Genomic DNA, 20,095 nt, shown 5'->3' with positions numbered 1-20,095 from the left:
CCAAAATCCCGATATGTAAACAGATAACCACGGAGCTGCTCACGTGGACACTAGTGTGGACGCTCAGACTTCTGCCGCTTGGCCTGCCATGCCCACTACCCTCTCCAGGCTCTCCCTCTACCCACTGCCACCAAGAGGCCGCTGGGGGCACCACCATGGGACCCTAAGACGGGGAGGAGCTCCGCTTCAAATTCCTGCTGTCAAACACCTCCTCCGAGACGCCTCCATCCAAACATACCAGAACGAGGAAGCCCCCTGCTTCTGTATTTGTATTTATGTTGTTGTTATTAATGACTCCAACCCGGCCTTGACAGGCTTTTCCAGCCTTTAAGAATCACCAGTATCTCTGGACCCTGGGCATAGGCTCCAGCGCACAGATATTCCCCCTGCCCCACCTCACACTCACCTCCTTCTCTCCACAGATGTTGCTGATGATGGAGCTGGAGGCTGGGCTGGACGATGGCCCGAGGACAGCGACCACCCCCTTGGGGAGGATCTGACACACTGCAGCCGGCGGCAGGGACAGGGAAAGAAGCAAGGCACTCATCAGGTCGAGCTGGGGCCACGGCCCAGTCCTCTCCTTGTCACCCGCTGTCCCTCACCTCCTGCCCTCCCCAGGCCGCTGCTCCAACCCTTCCAAACCCAGAGTCTCTCCTTCTCCCCTGGACGACTGGGCTCCAGGACAGTTTTATTGGAGTTTATGGGCGGCATTAAATGAGGAAATGACCCAGGTTATGACAACATACGGCCACAGCCAACTGGGTGTATAAATTGTCCGGACTGTCACTGAAGGACATTGGCTAATGGAGCAAACCTGCAGATTCGGTCCCGTGGCCTGGCCTGGCCTGGGGCGGGGTAGGGGGAGCCCCAGCACAGCTGCTGTATTAGTCCCCCCAAATATAAAGAGAGAGGAGGAAGGCAGGCAGGTGGAGGGAGGAAAGAGGGCAACGATGACACAGACAGGAAGACAGCAGGTGTAGCTAAAGTCAAAGGCAGCGGGGGAAGAGAGGAGGAAAGAAAACAGGAGGCAGGGAGAGAGAGCGAGAGGCAGAAAGGAGTCTCATCTGGCAGCAGCCCCGCCATTCACTTCACCCCAAAGCCTGGCATGCTCTCTCCCCAAGGCAGGGCAGGCCCCGTCCTGACTGACCAGCATGCTTGGGATCTGGCCTTCCCTCCTGGACTCTGAACATTTGCTCGCCTGTCCGGGATCAGCTCCAACACTGCCTTCTCCTTAGTTAGACCTTCCTGGGTTTATTTATTTATGTATTTATTTCCTGAGATGGAGTCTTGCTCTGCTGCCCAGGCTGGAGTGCAGTGGTGCAATCTCAGCTCACTACAATCCCGTCTTTTGGATTCCGGTGATTCTCCTGCCTCGGCCACTCGAGTAACTGGGATCACAGGCACCTGCCACCATGCCCGGCTAATTTTTGTATTTTTAGTAGCAATGAGGTTTCACCATATTGGCTGGGCTGACCTCAAGTGATCTGCCTTGCCTTGGCCTCCCAAAGTGCTAGGATTACAGGTGTGAGCCACCAGGCCCAGCCAGGGCTCCTTCAGATGGAATTAACCCTGCCTTGTGTTCCAAAGGCTTGGATTCATGCCTCTAGTCTAAGACACTGTGTTTATTTCCGTTTTCTGTTGAGAACTCTCCTCTCACTAGATTTGAAACCTCTTAAAGATAGGAAGTGAGCAACATTTATCTTCCAATCCCCACTTTTCATCTCCTCGGTGGCCGGCACAATGTCTTCTAGATGGTAGGAGCCCACTTCAGATTTGTTGAGTGAATGTGTGAAGGAATGGGACATGTAATCAGAAGAGGGGAAGAGAATCTAAGATTTTAACATGTTAGAGACTGAGAAAGGAAGGACGGGAGGAAGAGGAAAACACAGGGAGAGAGGACAGGAGAGAATTCTCAGTGCACACACTGTGGTTTCAGAGCCGAGGAGCCAGCCCTTGGAAAATGCAATCGAGGTTCCCCACTGCATCCTTGTCTGCAAAACGCAAGGCTGAACTCCATACATATTTTCCTCCGACTTGTATTAGGAGTCAGACAGAGCAATTTCCCAGAGGTAGGAACTGAGGTTAAGGGACGAGTACAAGACTTCTGGTTGAGCCAGCTGCAAAGCCACTCCTGCCACGTGGATGCTCCTTCTCCTGGGTTAGAATCCAACACAGCCAGGTGATCTCCTGAACAGGGCACAGGCAGCAAGGCAGAAGACCAGGGTTCAAATCCCAGCACTGCAGTTTACCATATGAACTATAGATCTCAGAGTCTTCTCTTAGCCTCTGGCTTGGGCAGGCATCCCACGACATCCCAAATCACAGCTGGCTGAGATGCTGCAGGTAAAGGGCACCTGAGGAGGACCCATCAGTAGTAAGTCTGGCACAAGTAGGGATGATCAGGTTTTATCTCTGAAGAGCCTCTTCAAAGTCCAAGCTATTTCCATGTGAGTTATCTCATGTGACCTCAGCCACCTTAACTCTTACAGCCTGCTAGGTGTTTCAAGTTCATCATCCCATCAGACCCCTACGAATGCCCCAGAGGAGTGGGGTTTGATCTCCTGAGTTTACTGGTAAGGACACAGCACCCTAGAGATGTGAAGTGCCTCTGTTCTGGTCACACACCTAATCAAGGCCAGAGCTGACATTTGGATTCAAGCCTTCCGACCCGCGTCCAGGGTTCATGCTCCTCTGTTATAGTCACTTATTTTGTCTGCACTGCGCCCTGCACCAGCCACTCCTACACCCAGCTCTTCTCAGCCCCTTACAGCGGAGGTTCCTCCGGGCCACCTCATCTACTGAATCCACCTTATCCAAGGTCACCGTGACCTGTTATCCCTTCTCATCCCGTTCTCTCTTGGCAGCACTTGTTCTGATTGCATTGTTCTTTAGAATGTCCTAACACCGTCCAACTCGGATTCTCCTCCAGTTCTCTGGTCAGTCTTTCTCTCATTGCTGACTCCTCTTCCTTCTCCCACCCACTAAATTCAGGCTTTACCCATGATTCATTCTTCCTGGGCCATTTTACCATTGCCTACGGCCTCCACCCTTGTCTCTACCCAGGTGACCCTGCACTCTCACCTGTGTTCTGGGTTACAAAGTCAAGTTCAGCCACCTCCTGGATCACGCCCTCTGTTGTCTGGCACTCAGCCCTGTAAGAGCTTGGAGTCTGATGCACGGCTGTCTGGGTTTGAGTCTCCATCACTTACTAGCTGTGAGACCTTGAGCAAATTACCAAACCTCTGGGCCTGTTTTCTCATCTATGAGACACTAACAGCACCTCTCTCATAAGGCTGCTGTGAGAATTAAAGTGAATTAATACCTAACACTTAGAATGGTACCTGATGTGCCACACGACCCTTTTCTTATCATCCCCACCATATCAGATTTGTCATATATTTTTCACAATCTGATTGGATCTTCATACTCCTATGAAGAAAATTCATTGTTATCTCCACTTAACAGCTGGGGAAACTGAGGCCTAGAAAGTTTAAGTAACTTGTTCAAGATCACAGGTAATAAAAGGTCAGAGTGGGCTTGAACATGGAGATCCACCTGGCACCAAAGCCAGTGAACTTACTCACTCTACTTTACTCCTCTTAGTTCGTCCAGCTCAAAGCCACGGTCATCGTTGCCTCTTTCTTGCCCTTCCCTCACTAAAGTTGTTCGCTTGCTTTACCAGCCAGAGGCCAGATTCCGACCACCTGACCTGCTCAGGCCCTGCCAGTCCTTCCTTCCTACGTCCACTGCCACGATTCCAGGTCAACCCCACTTTATGACCTGCCCTCCTAAGGCATCTCTCTGTCTCCAAGATTCGTCATTTCCAATCTGTTCTTTAAATGGTGGGGCGAATTATAGTCCTAAAACATAGATCAGAGTGCTCCTCCAAGGCAGGGAACCTGTCATATTTACGTCTGTGTCCTCCATACTTAGGCCTGATTCAGAGTTACGTGCCCTATAAACAGTCGCTGTACCACACTGAAGCCCAATCAACACCTTCCACGGGAAATTGGAAATAAACTAAATGTATAATCATAAGGGAATGGCTATATAAAATGTAGGTTGGATGCCCAAAAGGAATATTATTTAGGCATTTAAAATACTTATGAACGGTTTATAATAGTATTAAAAATATTTATGTAATAATATTAAAAGACGGAAGCAGAATATAAAATTATATGTATATCTATATGAAGGCTACAACTAAGCAAATACAGAGAACAGTCATACATTGAGGAATGATTATGAGGTGATGTTATTAAAGACAACATTTACTGAGTGTTAATTATGGCCCATTCGAAGCACTCTTATGGGAACTGACTTATTTAATTCCCAAAAACAACTTGATGAAATAGGTACTATTACTGTCATTCTCATTTTACAGATACAAAAACAAGATAGAAAAATTGAAGAGCAGAGTCAAGATTCAACAGCTCCATCCATTACCCCAGGGACCAGCCCCTTAACCACTGTACCACACAGCCGTCCCCAGCAAATGGCAATTAACTGGGTTGTTTGTAGATTGCCTTGGCCATTGGAAAACTGAGTTATTTTCTTCTCTTTTTTCATTTCACTACTTTCTATAATGAGCATGTATTCCTTTTTATAACATATTATCAAAAATACAGTGCTATCATAAAAGCATTCTTCTGATGAGCAGGTACAATTCAAGTGACTCTGGTCTCCTTAAGGTCCTATCTTTGCAGCCCCTTCTCCCACTGTGCCATCCCCCGCTGCATGCCAGTTCACCTAGAACATACTCTGTACATATTTTCCTGCCTGATCCTGTTCTCAAATGATGATCTCTAGACCAGGGGTTCTTAACCTGTAGCCTGGGTCTGTGGGTAGAAGTCAGGGGTTTGTGAACACTTGTGGGGGGAATTACATCATTCTTTTCTCTAACCCCTAAGTGAAATGCAGCTTTTCCTTACATTTTGAATATAGGCAATAAAAATAGCACCTGTGACGGTTTCCCACAGAAATCACCACGTTTTCACGTCACACTACAGTGCTAAGGATATCTTGAAATACCAGCTATATTCATTATGACTTCACAATTATGGTAGCAGTTAGACTCGATGCAGGGCTTGGCTATCTAATACATTGATGAAGAAGCACGTATATTAGTATATCACTATTAAAATATAACTTCATTTCCATATAACTGGTTTCCATGGTCATCCTATCCATTTTATTGGATTTTTTAAAATTTTCTACGCTTTATTAATAAATATGTTTTTATTCATTTAAAAACATTTTTTTTCTGAGAAGGATTCATTTAGCATCTCTAGACTACCAGCGTCTAGGACTTCTCTTGCCCTTCTGCCTAGCAAACTCCTACTCATACTTCGGCACCCAGCTCAGATCTTGCTCCTGGGCCAGAAAGCATCTCTCCCTCCCAATAATCACAGCACGCTGTGGCCCTGAGGCAGCTGCCTTTAAGAGACAGCGCAGCAACCTTACTCTCTGAATTCCTGGCCAGCTTCTGTCCCAACAGAGGAAAGTTTCTCCTGAAAATAAATTCCTATGGAAGGCCACAATTCCTTATTCCCAATTCCAAAGTCCAAAAGGCACTGAAACTTGATGTTTTTCACCAGACTCATTTGTTGGCAAAATCTGATCTCAACAGAGAGATGTGAAGCTATTTACAAGTGTGTGAGTATTTGAATATAAGCATGCATTTGTTTGAGTATGGGATTACTGGAGATTCAACTTCATCCATGGTACATGCACCACACAACCCTTTTTTTTATTTTTATTTTTTTGAGACAGTGTCTCACTTTGTCATCCAGGCTGGAGTACTATGGTGCAATCATAGCTCACTGCAGTCTTGAACCCCTGGGCTCAAGGAATCCTCTTGCTGCAGCTTCCCAAGTAGCTGGGACTACAGGTGCATGCTACCATGCCTGGCTAATTTTTTTATGTTTTGTAGAGATGGGGTCCCACTACATTGCCCAGGCTCGTCTTGAACTCCTGACCTCAAGCAATCCTCCCACTTCAGCCTCCCAAAGTGATGGGATTTACAGGCATGAGCCACCACACCCGGCCTCTCAACCTTCCCAATATCTCAATCTGCATTCTACACACATCAGTCCTCAAGGGTTTATGGGCCTGTGCCTGCCATTCTGAGCTTCTCACACATGTGTGTCAATGTGTCCATCTTCTTCCCCGGATCATAAACACCTTGAGGGCAGGGGTCATGTCTATTCAGCCACGGCAAAAAGAAATTGCTCAACAGATGTTTGCTCAACTGAAATGAAATGATCCCAAATGAGTCCAGTGGAAGTGAATTATGGTCTTACCAGTGGCCACAGCCTGGGCATCTGGGAATTGATCTTTCGCTCCCTATGAAGGGTTCCCTGCTCAGTAGAAATGAAAATCGTTTATAAAGGACCTCAGCTCTGGAACCGCTGCACCCTGATTCTGTAGGCCCTGGCTGTCTGAGCAGTTTGCAGGAGGTTCAGGAAGGGAGGGAGATGTGCTCTACCTCTGCCTCCCAGGCAGCAGGGAAGAGAAGGCACCAAAGATGTGAGTGACATCACCACGGAAACTAAGTTCCCAGCCAGCAGAGTCGGAAGGCTCAGCTGCCAGAATAAAAGGCCACAAGGCGGTGTGGAAGCCCCATGAAGGGACTTCTTCCTCTCAAAATGCCAGCACTGGCATGGATTGGCGTCCCCTTAGAAGCCCAGGCTGGATGGGGTGGTGAGGTGAGGGGCATCGTGGAACTCATTCCTTTCTGTGTCTTCACAGGGGCCCTCCTCCAGACAGAGCGCAGTTCAGGGAGGGGAGGCTGTGGCTGTGTCGTAGATCGTCCAGAGGGGCGAATGGTAGGTGCCACTGACTGCAGCTCCCTCCAGGGAAGGAGTAGCTTCCTGGATGGACCCAGGAGGCGGGGTCCTCCTGCCTGACAGTGAGGAGCTGCTCAGTGCTCTCTGGGCCCATGTGGTAAACAACCCTGGCACCACAGGGCTCACAGAGATACAGGCTGGGGAGGGCTGGGAGAATGCAGAGTCCTTCCATGGAAGCACTTCCCAATGCTGCAGCCTCAGAGGAGCAGAGGGTATGGTCTCCCTCTGGGCCTGTTTATACTGCACAGAGCACCTGTGAAGCCCTGGCCAACTCAGGGCAAGGTGAACAATTGCCTCAATCACTTCCAAAGAACCATCTTGTGCCAAAGCTGTTGGGAATGCAACCCATTCTGAACTCTCTGGGAGGGGACAGTGGACTAAATGGATTGGCCTTGCTGGCCCTTGAGCCAAGGAAGAAAGCGTGCGATGGTGGAAGTGCCACACCCCATGATGGGGGCCCCTAGTGTCCAAGAACGCAGTACTGCCACCGCCTCCCCTCACCAACAGCGTGCCATGCACAGCCCTCACCAAGTCCTAAGCCACCATGCAAGCAGCAATACCATTTACTGGGGCTTTCCAAGTGCCAGGCACACACACCACCTGAATCCCTACGACAACCCTGAGAGGGAGGAGTCACCATACTAATGCAGCTACTACTACGTAACATTTACTGAGAGAACACACTATGCCAGGCACTGCCCTAAGTCTTATAAGCACCATCTCATTTAATCTTCACAACAACCTCATAAAGTAAGAACTCTTCTTATTTTACAGAGGAGGACTGTCAGGCATAGGAGATAATCCCAGGGTGCTGGTAAAGCAGGATTAGAATCCTGGTGCATCCAACTCCAGAAGTTGCTCTATACTGAAGCCAGGCTCTCTCCTTTGTCCCCAGGTATACTCTCTGTTTTAGGCATGTCATCTGTCACTTCATCCCAAGGTATCTCATTTTTTTCCTGCCTTAAGCGTTTGTTCATACTATTATGCTATCTACCTAGATGCCTTCTTCCCTCTCTTCATCAATCAACATTCCAAGGTCCGGCCGGAGACCTCACCTGACCCCATAGCCTGCTCCACCTACCTCCTAGCTCTGACCTCCTGCTCCCCTGTCTGAGCCACTCATGGGCACATTCTCTGGAGAGCCACAAAAAGACAAGTGTCGTTTTGCAGATATGTCCATCTGAACTTCTTCCTGGAGAAGACCTTGAGCCTCAGTTTCCCCGTGTGTAAAATGAAGGGGTGAGACCAGATGATTTCTAAGCACAGCAACTCAATGCGTGACTGAGCCCATATCATGCCTCTGTGGTGGGCAGCTCGAAGAAGGGGACGAAGGCATGTTTGCGGAATGACTCATCACTATTTGTATGACTTTCTCTTCTGGCTTCTTGCTTTTTCTTCCTTACTCTGACTTCAGTTGATTCTGTTGAACTGAAGGAGAGGGTGTTAGCCCTCACATCTTAGAGGCAGCTCTGAATCACCAGAGGTCACGCCCGTGGAGCCTGCGAGAAGCTCGGAATCCTGTGCAGGAGGTGCAGCCATGCGGAGCTGGAACGCTATGCACCATGCCCTCTCCGGGAACTGGAGCCACGGGAGGCTGGATAACCAGAGCGCCTCCAGTTTCAAGGGGAAACAGTGTGGACAGCTGATAGCACGCTTGGCCTCACAGAGACAAACTGAGGTACAGGTGAGAGGTTGACAGGGAAGCCCCTACTTCTGGTTCTGCAGTAAATTAAACGTCAAACTGGCTCCGGCAGCAGCAGGGATGGTGCCTCAGGGTGTTTGAACAGTAAAGGGTGGCGCTTAGTTAAGTTCTAATACATTAGCCGCAGGAGACACGCTGATCTATAGAAACAGAGGAGGGTGACACTCGTGGGAGCTCCGTGCAGAAGAAAGGCTGAGGGTCAGATAAGACACGGAAGAGAAAGGAGGAAGGGCCAGGTGGGACGGGAGCTGACCTAACAGGTCTTGTCCATCCCTGTTGCTTTAGATCTGGGGGTGTGTAGAAGGAGTTGGAAAGTGAAACAACATCAAGAGCCTGGGGCGATAATGGTGAAAGGGCAGAGGTGGGGGATGTCAGAGGCAGGCTAGAGAAAGCTTTACAAGTGATCCTCACTTTAAATAAACCCATTATATGAAAATCCGTCTAACTGAACCCAAGAAACAGGGGGTGATTTTCTCCTCATATCTTTCCAGTTTCCAGGCTGGCTATTAATTAATGCCCCATGTGACTCTTTTCATCTCAGAGCCCCGCTTTCAACCATCAGACGAGGGCGCTGACCTCTGGATTCCAGCGTCGTTAGCTTCTTTACACTTCATAATCTTTGATTCTTGAAATAACCATTGCTTCCCTCAACCGATTCTCCCACCCTGAATAGGATTCATTAAGTGTGATGTGGACGGAGCTTTCTGAAATCCCCGTTACTCAAAGCAAGGCACAACTGCGCCCTGCTGGAATGCCACAGCCCCAAATTCAATCAGAGCCTTTGCTCTCCACAATCAAAGACATCATCACTAGGGTCTCCTTCATCCCCGAAAGCAGATGCCCTGGCCACAGGGTGACAGGTGTAGGGTTGGGGCAGTTGTCCAGAGCCCCAGAGCTACTCGAATTCTTTTTAAATTAATGATGTGAATTAGCCCTGGGCCACTAGCCCAGGGCAAAGCACGGCCTTTGGCATTGGGCAGCAGCTGGCCTGAGGTGGCTCACCGCAACTTTCAAAGGCTCAGAGCTATCAGATGCATCAAGCTCAGAAAACTGGAAAGAGAAGGGGACTATCCAATTACGATGAATGCTGACATTAGGCAGGCCACCCGAGAACAGCCCTGCAGACAGTGCTGCCACATAAGTAGGGCTGAACTTTGACACAGAAGAGAGAGGGGGAGGCTGGTAATAAGTTGGGAGGAAGCCTGTTCAAATGTGGGGTGAGAGAATAAAGCCAGCAACAAAAGCCGAGGCTGCCACTTCCTGAAGGCCTGTGTGCGCATGGTGCCAAGCATTTCACCTACCCTGTCACAGGGAGTGTTCCTGGTGACCCCATGAGGCCATATTACCATCGCTCCCACTTTATGAACAGGGAAAGACAGAGGCACAAAATGGTTAAACAGCCTGTCCCTGTCACACAGCTAATAAACGGTAGACCCAGGATTTAACAGTAGACGCTGGTCAATCTGGTTCTAAAACCCATGCTCTGAATGTTTATAGCACATAGCCTCTCAAAAGTAGGGATCATGGAGCTGCAGGCCCTCCTCCACCCAGAGATCCTGTCTCCCTCCTCCCTTCCTTCCCCAAATGCAGTCCCTGCCCCACCCTGCAATAGCCAACAGGTGGTGGGTGCTTAAGCCACAACCTATCTACCCCCTTACTTTGGGAGGGAAAGAATTGGGCTAGAACCTTTCAATGAACCGTACTTGGGTAGTGTTTAAAACCCACGGTGGAGGAGCACTCTGGCTGCAGTTGAAAAGCCTTTGGAGTGGGAAGACCCAGAAGTCCCCTTTCCTAACAAATGTTAATCGTGCCTCAAACACACTGAGATGTAAAAACTGAACTGAGGGCCTCTTGCTAAGAAAATACCTGATGCCTAAAAGAAGCCCATTAAAAAGATGCCCAGGCCGGGTGCAGTGGCTCACGCCTGTAATCCCAGCACTTTGGGAGGCTGAGGAGGGTAGATCATGAGGTCAAGAAATCGAGACCATCCTGGCCAACTTGGTGAAACCCCATCTCGATTAAAAATACAAAAATTAGCTGAGCGTGGTGGCTGGTGCCTGTAATACCAGCTCCTCAGGAGGCTGAGGCAGGAGAATCCCTTGAATCCTGGAGGCAGAGGTGGAAGCGAGCCAAGATCGCACCACTGCACTCCAGCCTGGCGACAAAGTGAGACTCCATCTCAAAAATAAACAAACAAACAAAAGATGCCCAAAGTTCTCTAACATGGAATAAAGATATCAGTTTCCTTTATTCCCCTGATTCATCTGGTTCAGTATTTTAGATGTATTGACTTTACTAAGGCAGGCTGCATGGGTCACTGGAAGAGGAAATTTACATCTGCTCATGATCCACGATGGGCAAATCTCAGCTCTCTCAGTTCTGCCAGAGAAGTCCTGAAGAACTGAAGAAGAGAGGGGCTGGCTCTTCAAAGTATGGACTACTGAACTATTTAGAAATCTGGACCTTTGTCTGAGACCTGAGCCCCTGGACAAAGAAACACTGTTGACTGGACTATGCGGTTCACAAGGAGTTGTTGCTGGCATTTCTGATTTCATTTGCAAGATCCTGGGAAATCCAAATCTTTCTTCCATTACACAGAAATTAACATCTATGACAACTACAATTGCAGTGTTTTACAGGCATACGTAGTAGGTCACTCAAGTCACACATATGGAGCCCCTACTATGTGCTGGGTGCTGCTTTTAATTCTCACCTAAGAGTTAAGTGTTATCACCTCCACTTTAGAAAAGAAACTGAGGCTCAAAGCCACTGAATCATTTGCCAGACCACAGAGCTAGTCAATGGCTGAGCTGGTCCTGGAGCCCGCATGCCCAGCGCACAGTCCACGACACCTCCCTGTAGTCCTCCGGCGTGTTGTTCATATTGCCTTGACAACTTTACAAGACTAGGTCCATGTTAGTAGGTTGGTGGCTTGTGGCTAAGCTGGAAATGGAACAGCTCCAGTTCAGAGGGCAGGAGAAAAGGCCCTCAAATCAGAGATAATAGCATCTGTTCCCTAAGACTTTGAAGAGTCCCCATGTCCTCCCTTTCTAACCCATTTCAACCTTTGACCACACTCAGTGACAAAAATAAGTAGACAAAACAAAAGAACAACTTGCCCCGGTACATCTGGTCTTCCATCTGAGGATCCAGCAAAGCTCCAGCCTGGGGTGTTAGGGTTAAGAAAATAAATATATCCACACAGGCCCATCCAACATGTATGACAACTTATCTGTTCCCCGTTGAATCCTCATGGCCTAGAATAAAATATAATAGGCACTCACTAAATACTTATTGACTGAATGAATAAATGAGCAACTATTTTGGCCCTTCTTCCTCCATGCCTTCTTCTGGAGGAATCTGTGCCTATAGATCCCGTTGATCTCAATGGCCCTGTTCTATACAGTGTGGCCCTCCCTCAGTCATAGGACCAGGAGGGACCAGGAATAGATACGCTCTCCAAGAGCAGTAATTAGGCAGCTTGGCCAACACCTGCAACTTTTGATCCTAGCCACACTGCAAGCGGAGCTGGTCCAGTCAGAGGCAGACGCTGGGGATGCAGACTGAGAAGCACTGGGGGAAGCTGCCACTGATGTGCACCCTAAAGAGTGACTGGAAGCCACCTGAGGGTAGGAGCACATGTATCTTGTTTCCTGCTTTGTTTCCAATGCCTGATATCCTGAATCATGCTTGAGATAGAGTCAATGCTCAATAAAAGTCTCTGAATGAATAAACAGAGAGTCAGTCAGGTCAGGGTAGTTATTATGGACGAGGACATGATGAATAAACCAGGGAACCCAAACTAGAGAGAGGGAAGAGCCCAGATCCAACACCACAGGAGCATGAAGGAAGCTGTGAGAGGGAGAAAGGCTGGCGAGTCTCCAGAGCCACTGCCTGCATCGCGTCTTACCTTTTCTGGATCTCACAACACCCCACGTGTTATGCTTGGGCCCGTGTGGATGTATTTATTTTCTTAACCCTAACACCCCAGGCTGGAGCTTTGCTGGATCCTCAGATAGAAGACCAGATGTACCGGGGCAAGTTGTTCTTTTGTTTTGTTTACTTATTTTTGTCACTGAGTGTGGTCAAAGGTTGAAATGGGTTAGAAAGGGAGGACATGGGGACTCTTCAAAGTCTTAGGGAACAGATGCTATTATCTCTGATTTGAGGGCCTTTTCTCCTGCCCTCTGAACTGGAGCTGTTCCATTTCCAGCTTAGCCACAAGCCACCAACCTAGTAACTTGGGCCTAGTCTTGTAAAGTTGTCAAGGCGATATGAACAACACGCCGGAGGACTGCAGGGAGGTGTCGTGGACTGTGCGCTGGGCATGCGGGCTCCAGGACCAGCTCAGCCATTGACTAGCTCTGTGGTCTGGCAAATGATTCAGTGGCTTTGAGCCTCAGTTTCTTTTCTAAAGTGGAGGTGATAACACTTAACTCTTAGGTGAGAATTAAAAGCAGCACCCAACACATAGTAGGGGCTCCATATGTGTGACTTGAGTGACCTACTACGTATGCCTGTAAAGCACTGCAATTCACAGATTTTCCTATATTTAAAATAATTTAAATTTCACAATAGGCTGGGTGTGGTGGCTCACACCTGTAATCCCAGCACTTGGGGATGCTGAAGTGGGTGGATCACTTGGGGTCAAGACCAATCTGGCCAACGTGGAGAAACCTCGTCTCTACTAAAAATACAAAAATCATTCGGGTGTGGTGGTGTGCCCCTGTAGTTCCAGATACTGGGGAGGCTGAGGCACGAGAATCACTTCAATGCAGGAGGCAGAGGTTGCAATGAGCTGAGATCCTGCCACTGCACTCCAGCCTGGGCAACAGAGAGAGACTCTGTTTAAAAAATAACAATAATTATAACCTCACAACAACCTTCAAGGTTTGCAAAATAGAACCTAATATTCCTATTTTAAAGATGCGGAAGCTGAGGTTTGGCTAGGATAAGTGACTTATCTGAGATTACCCAGAGAGTGAGTGGTCAAATTCCATCCCAGGTCCCAGTTTCTCCCACAGCACTGCCCTTAGCAGCACAAGGAAGCAAGGCAAGCAGTCAGATGTGTAATGGCTAAGAAACCCTGGAGCTGGCTACCTCTCTTGTCACACACACGATTTCATTCAGGGATTTGTGGACAAAATGTCCAGAAGATGAATGAATCAATATATGAAGCAATGAATGAGTGGGTGAATGAATAAATGGGTATCCTGTCTTCATTCTACTCCACATGTGATTCGCAACAAAACCTAGGAATCACATCCAGGCTGAGAGCCCCACAGGACCTCCTGGTTCAAGTTTCTCTCCTTTCCCTGGAAATATCAATATCAGATATCTCAGAGGCCTGGTGATTGATGGGTGCAGCTCACACCACCGCTCATCCATCCCCTGCCAGCAAGGGAAGAGGCAGCCCTGCCCAGTCTACGTACTGGTTTCTGCAGTCTCGTACTCGCTGTCTCTGAGAAGCTCAAAGATGTCCACTTCGACCTTGGCCTTGCCCAGCCTCTCAGGAGCGCGGTTGATGCGGTTCTTGGCCAGGGTGATGGAGAGCCGCTCCCCTCTGCTGCACTCCATGGGGTCGTCCAAGATAGCAGCTGTGGGCAGGCAACCACATGGAGACAATTGGTACTCCACCGCTACTATTACCCTCCTCCTTCTCCAGCCTCCCCCTGCTGCCACCTTCCTCTTCCAGGCAGCTCCCCAAGACCCTCTCCATCCTGCCACGCTCAGAACTGTCCCCCAGAGCAAGTCCTCTCCAAGCTTTAGGGTCTCGGTTTACAGCCAGGTGTAGCAGTGAATTCTAACGTGGATGCACACCTCAGGAACCCTGTAATACCAGGGCAGGCCGCTAGGGGTCCTGTCTGCACGAGGCCCCAGATCCAGGCATCCTGATACTTAGATACCTACCTGTCCCCAGGCACACAGGCAGGCAGGCACTGCACAAAGTTAGGCAGGTTGTGGCAATCCTTTGAAATGGCATTCTGGGCATATGAGGAACTCTCCCTGAGGTGTTAGAGGGTTAAAGGATGCCAGGTCTATGAGGGAGGGCTGTGGTCTCAAAGAGTAGCTGCCACACACTGCTGAATGCGGCTCCCCAGGCTCTGACGCTGATAGGCCATGTCACCAAAGTGAGCTACTTAGTTTCTCTGAACCTCTTTTCCTCACCGAACATTAGAAATGGTAGCTCACATTTTCCCTGTCCAGTCTATCATCGATGGGCATTTGGGTTGGTTCCAGGTCTTTGCTATTGTGAACAGTGCTGCAATGAACATTCATGTGCATGTGTCCTTATAGTAGAATGATTTATAATCCTTTGGATATATACCCAGTAATGGGATTGCTGGGTCAAATGGGATTTCTATTTTTAGGTCATTGAGGAATCGCCACACTGTCTTCCACAGTGGTTGAATTAATTTACATTCCCACCAACATCATAAAAGTGTTCCTATTTCTCCACATCCTCTCCAGCATCTGTTGTCTCCAGATTTTTTAATGATCGCCATTCTAACTGGTGTGAGATGGTATCTCAATGTGGTTTTGATTTGCATTTCTCTAATGACCAGTGATGATGAGCATTTTTTCATATGTTTGTTGGCCTCCTGTACGTCTTCTTTTGTAAAGTGTCTGTTCATATCCTTCGCCCACTTTTGAATGGGCTTGTTTGTTTCTCATAGGCGTGTGTTGAACAATGAAAACACATGGACACAGGGAGGGGAGCACTACACACTGGGTTCCATTGGGGGGAAATGGGGGAGGGACAGGGGGGTGGGGAGGTGGGAAGAGATAGCATGGGGAGAAATGACAGATACAGGTGAGGGGAAGGAAGGCAGCAAACCACACTGCCATGTATGTACCTATGCAACAATCTTGCATGTTCTTCACATGTACCCCAAAACCTAAAATGCAATAGAAAAAAAAAAAAGAAATGGTAGCTCACAGGGTTGGTGTGAGGATTCGGTAAGATAATGTATGGAAGTGGCACAGCACACAGACTTAATCAGTGTGACTTATTCAGTGTGGATGACTGCAGTGGTGTAATACCAACAGTTGCCCAACTTCTGGGAGCAGTGTTAAGGATAAGTGTTATGGTATCACAGACAGCTGGCTTCCAATCCCGGCTCCAGCCCTCCCTAGCTCTGGAACCTCAGTTGCCTCAAGTATAAGGAAGTAGAGAGAGCCTTGGGCTACTGTGAAGATTACAGGATATGGTGTGGGTTCAACACAGTATCTTGCACACAGTAAGCACTCAATATATCTAGCTAAAGAGCTTCTTAGTTCTCTTGATGGAGATGTTACAAAAATGAAAAACTTGTCCACACAAAAACTGTACACAAAAATACATAGCAGCATTATTCATAATTGCCAAAAAGAAACACAAATATCCATCAATTGATGGATAAATAGAATGTGGTTTAGCCATACAATGAAATATTATTCAACCATAAAAAATAAAAGGTACTGATACACACTACAATATGAAAAACATTATGCTAAGTGTGGCTGGACACAGTGGCTTATGTCTGCAATCCCAGCACTTTGGAAGGGTGAGGCAGGCTGATGGCTTGAGGTCAGTTCAAAACCAGCCTGGCCAATGTGGTGAAACCATGTCTCTACTAAAAATACAAAAATTAGCCAAGTATGGTGGCATGGCGCCTATAATCCCATCTACTCGGGAGGCTGAAGTATGAGAATCACTTGAACCCAGGAAGCAGAGGTTGCAGTGAGTTGACACAGCATCACTGCCCTCCAGCGTGGGTGACAGAGCAAGACTCCATCTCAAAAAAACAAAGAAACAAACGAACCATTATGCTAAGTTTAAAAAGCTATACATACACACAAAACACATATTGAAGAGTTCTATGCATATGAAATGTCCAGAAGAGCTGAATCCACAGAGGCAGAAAGACTTGTGGTTGCCTGGGGTTAGAGGAAATGGGGAGTGTCCACTAACACACGTGGTGTTCTTTTTGGAGGTGATGAAATGTTTCTAAAATTGTGATAATGGTTGCACTGTTCTGTGAATATATGAAAAGCCACTGAATTATACACTTTAAGTGAATTATGTGGTATTCAAGTTATATCTCAATAAAGCCATTATATTAATAGAAATAAAAGAAATGTCAACCTTATCTTTCAGAGCTTGAGAACCCAGAAAAGCTGCACAGGGAATCAAGCTGCATGAATTTCCTGACACATGGCCCTTGAATGTCTGCACAGAGACTCAGGTTCTATGGTGTGTTTTCTGGGGGTTGCTCCATACTCACTGTAATCCATCCCACAAAAAATCAGGACACAGAATATTGCAAAGCGTTTCTTCCTTGATTTGTGAATTTATTTACATGCATCACTTCATTGAATAACAGAAGTTAAATGTCATTTACTCAGTGTGACTGTCTTGGTTTCTCAGTAACCCTCTCATTCTGGTCTTGCTTCCCTGAGGTGGGGGTGTGGGGGTGATTTAAGTGTTCCCAGGCTCTTCAGTCACATGTATGGTGCTCTGACCACTTCTACAGGTGGCTGATCACCCCAGGTGTGCTCGGACTTTGCTAGCTGATTCCCAGAAGCCAACAAGCTTGCCCCTGGACCTCTGACAACTCACCCAGGTAATTTCCCCTCCTTCCTTCTCCCTGTCCTTCCTACACCCCAGTGAGATGGTTTTTAGACTGTGGAGGCAGCTGTCCTTCCCTTTGGGCCAAATGAGCTCACTGTTACCAACGTTTCTATCTACAACCTACTATTTAACAATCACTTGTAATAAGATAAATAAAGTAGTAAAATAATCTCTCAGAAAACGTGTGCGCCCCCTGTGGGTCTGGAATTCGGAATGTTTTGATGTAGTTGTTCATGTTTCAGCACCATGCTGGGCCTGGCTCTGGCTCATCAGTGGACAAAGACCGCAATTACACCTGCAGCACAGGAGGCAGCACACACCAGAGGGTCTGCCCTGGAGCCTAGCAGTGCCATCTACTCCCATCTTGTTTTGGCAAAGTCAGCATTCAAGAGTGTGCTATAGACTTCAGCGGGTCCCCCCAAATTCATATATTGAAGCCCCCACCCCAATGCAACTGCCTTTAAAAATAGGGTCTTTAGCCATCTTGGCCAACATGGTGAAACCCTGTCTCTACTAAAAATACAAAAAAATTAGCTGGGCATGGTGGTGCGTGCCTGTAGTCCCAGCTACTTGGGAGGCTGAGGCAGGAGAACTGCTTGAACCCAGGAGGTGGAGGTTGCAGTGAGCCGAGGTCACGCCACTGCACTCTAGCCTGGCACCTGGTGACAGAGTGAGACTCTGTCTCAAAAAAAAAAAAAAAAAAGAGTCTTTAGGACATAACTCAGGTTAAATAAGGTCATTAGGATGGGACCATGATCTGATAGGATCAGTGTCCTTATAAGAAGCGATACTGGTGACTCACACCTGTAATCCCAGAACTTTGGAAGGCCGAGGCAGGTGGATCACTTGATGTCAAGAGTTCAGAACCAGCCTAGCCGATATGGTGAAACCCTGTCTCTACTAAAGATACAAAAACATTACCCAGGCATGGTGTGTGCCTGTAATCCCAGCTACTAGGGAGGCTGAGGCACGAGAACCATGTGACCCAGGAGGTGGAGGTTGCAGTGAGCCAGCAGGATCATGCCACCTCACCCCAGCCTGGGCGACAGAATCAAACTCTATCTCAAAAAAAAAAAAAAAAAAAAAACAGCTGAGCACGGTGGCTCACATCTATAATCTCAGCACTTTGGGAGTCCAAGGCGGGCAGATCACCTGAAGTCAGGAGTTCAAGACCAGCCTGGCTAACATGGTGAAACCCACCTCTACTAAAAATACAAAAATTAGCCAGGCGTGGTGGTGGGTGCCTGTAATACCAACTATTCAGGAGACTGAGGCAGAAGAATCACTTGAACCCAGGAGGCAGAAGTTGCGGTGAGCCGAGATGGCATCATTGCACTCCAGCCTGGGCAACAACAGAGCGAGACCCCATCGCCAAAAAAAGAAAAGAGAGAGGCACCAGAGCTCACTCTCTTTTTCTCTCTACCACGTGAGGACCAAACAAGAAGATGGCTGTCTGCAAATCAGGGAGATGGTCCTCACCAGGAACCAACTGCCTGACACCATGATCTTGAACTTCCAGTCTCCAGAACACTGAGAAACATTTCTGCCATTTAAGCCACTCAGTCTGTGGTATTTTGCTACGGCGGCCTGGACACCAGTCTGCCATGTAACACCATACAGTCAGCTCACAGAGCATCACTGCACACACCTTGAGACAGAGGGATAACGAGCAAGTGGGAAATAGAGAACGTGGGAATCTTATATTAATGGGAGCATCACCCCATTCCTCTTTCCCTGCCCACAGAATCTAATGCAGAATTCTATGCTCAAAGTTATCAGGCTTGTCATCGCCAACTCACTAACATCTGAAATCCCATCCTCTCTACCTCCCAACCCCTGCGCCATTCAGGGACCACTTTTCATTAGGTTTTCAACAGTGATTCATGTCTGGCTGGAAACAGCCTCAACCAGTGGTTGGCTGGCGTGAAACATATGAGGATCAGAATAATTAGGATGACAACAGGTAGCTGCACTTTAGAGCTGTGGACATCAATGACAAGGTGAAGGCTCAGGCTCTCTTGAGACACCAGAGAAGCACGTCCTCAACAGGCAGTTACCAAACAGCACGCTTCTTCAGTAGTCCCAGGAGGGAGGACCAGATGGATGAAGGAGAGCAGCTTGCTCAAGACTTAATGTGCAGCGAATGCTCACGGCTTGCGCTGCGTCCCCCAGGCCTGGCTGCCTGGCTGCCTGGCTGGGCTAGGACGCTGAGGCCCAGCTGCTGCCGAACGAGGAACAATATGATCCAGCACATCCTCCAGTCCCGGGGACTGCGCCGCAGAGAAGCCCTGAGCCACAGTGAGGATGGGAGGTCTGAGGCTACAGCAGGGGCAACTGAGATGGGGAGAAGCATTCAGAGACCCCGGGCTTCCCCCTCTTTCCATCCATGGGGCCTCAGTGCACAACTTCCAACCCAGCTGGACTCAGGATGCCTCCAGCAAGCCCAGGAAGCCGGGATCCCTTGCACTGCCGCTGAGCCTTTCTCCCCATGAGCCCCAAGCACTTCACCCTCTGCCCAGTCCTGAGCTCTAAGGCTCATGTCAAGGAAAGGGGAGCCCCTTGACTGTGACCTTCTCACCGCCCCCCCCAAACTCCTCTCCATGTTCTCATCCCATGCTTGTGTCAACGCTGAAGGGGACTCCTCCACCTGCAGCTCCTTCCAGCTCACCCCTCATCAGTGTGGCCATGGCGACCCGGAGTGGGAAATAGCCAGTGACCTGCTCAAGGTCCTCAGGACATCCCCACTCTCTGAAGAGCTGTCCCAGTTGAGTCTTTTCAGATGTGCTGAAAACTCATGAAGCACAGCCTTTTGGGACTTAAGGTCAACCCACAAGCAGGGAAAAGGTGTATGTCCCAGCTGAGTCTCTGGCACGGCTGAGGCCCCTTTCTGTCCTGTCTGGTTTCCACACATCTCTGAAGTCACAGCAGCCC

At 48.4% G+C, this 20,095-nt stretch overlaps 1 protein-coding gene across 3 annotated transcripts in view; it reads right to left on the bottom strand.

Annotated features, from left to right (window-relative positions):
- Window positions 1-20,095, bottom strand: part of GRIK4 (glutamate ionotropic receptor kainate type subunit 4) — a 476,424-nt gene that overhangs the window by 178,855 nt on the left and 277,474 nt on the right. For all 3 annotated transcript variants that reach the window (XM_003923589.4, XM_074400736.1, XM_074400737.1), the window contains exons 4-5: window positions 13,983-14,147; window positions 407-504 (exon numbers count right to left, since the gene is read on the bottom strand). In XM_003923589.4, coding sequence (XP_003923638.1) covers window positions 407-504; window positions 13,983-14,147 — 263 coding nt within the window. The remainder of the gene's footprint in view (window positions 1-406; window positions 505-13,982; window positions 14,148-20,095) is intronic.

Source organism: Saimiri boliviensis, chromosome 6 (genome assembly GCF_048565385.1).
Source record: "Saimiri boliviensis isolate mSaiBol1 chromosome 6, mSaiBol1.pri, whole genome shotgun sequence".
NCBI lineage: Eukaryota > Metazoa > Chordata > Mammalia > Primates > Cebidae > Saimiri > Saimiri boliviensis.
The sequence above is the reverse complement of the archived record's forward strand: the minus strand, read 5'-3'. Positions and strand labels throughout refer to the sequence as shown.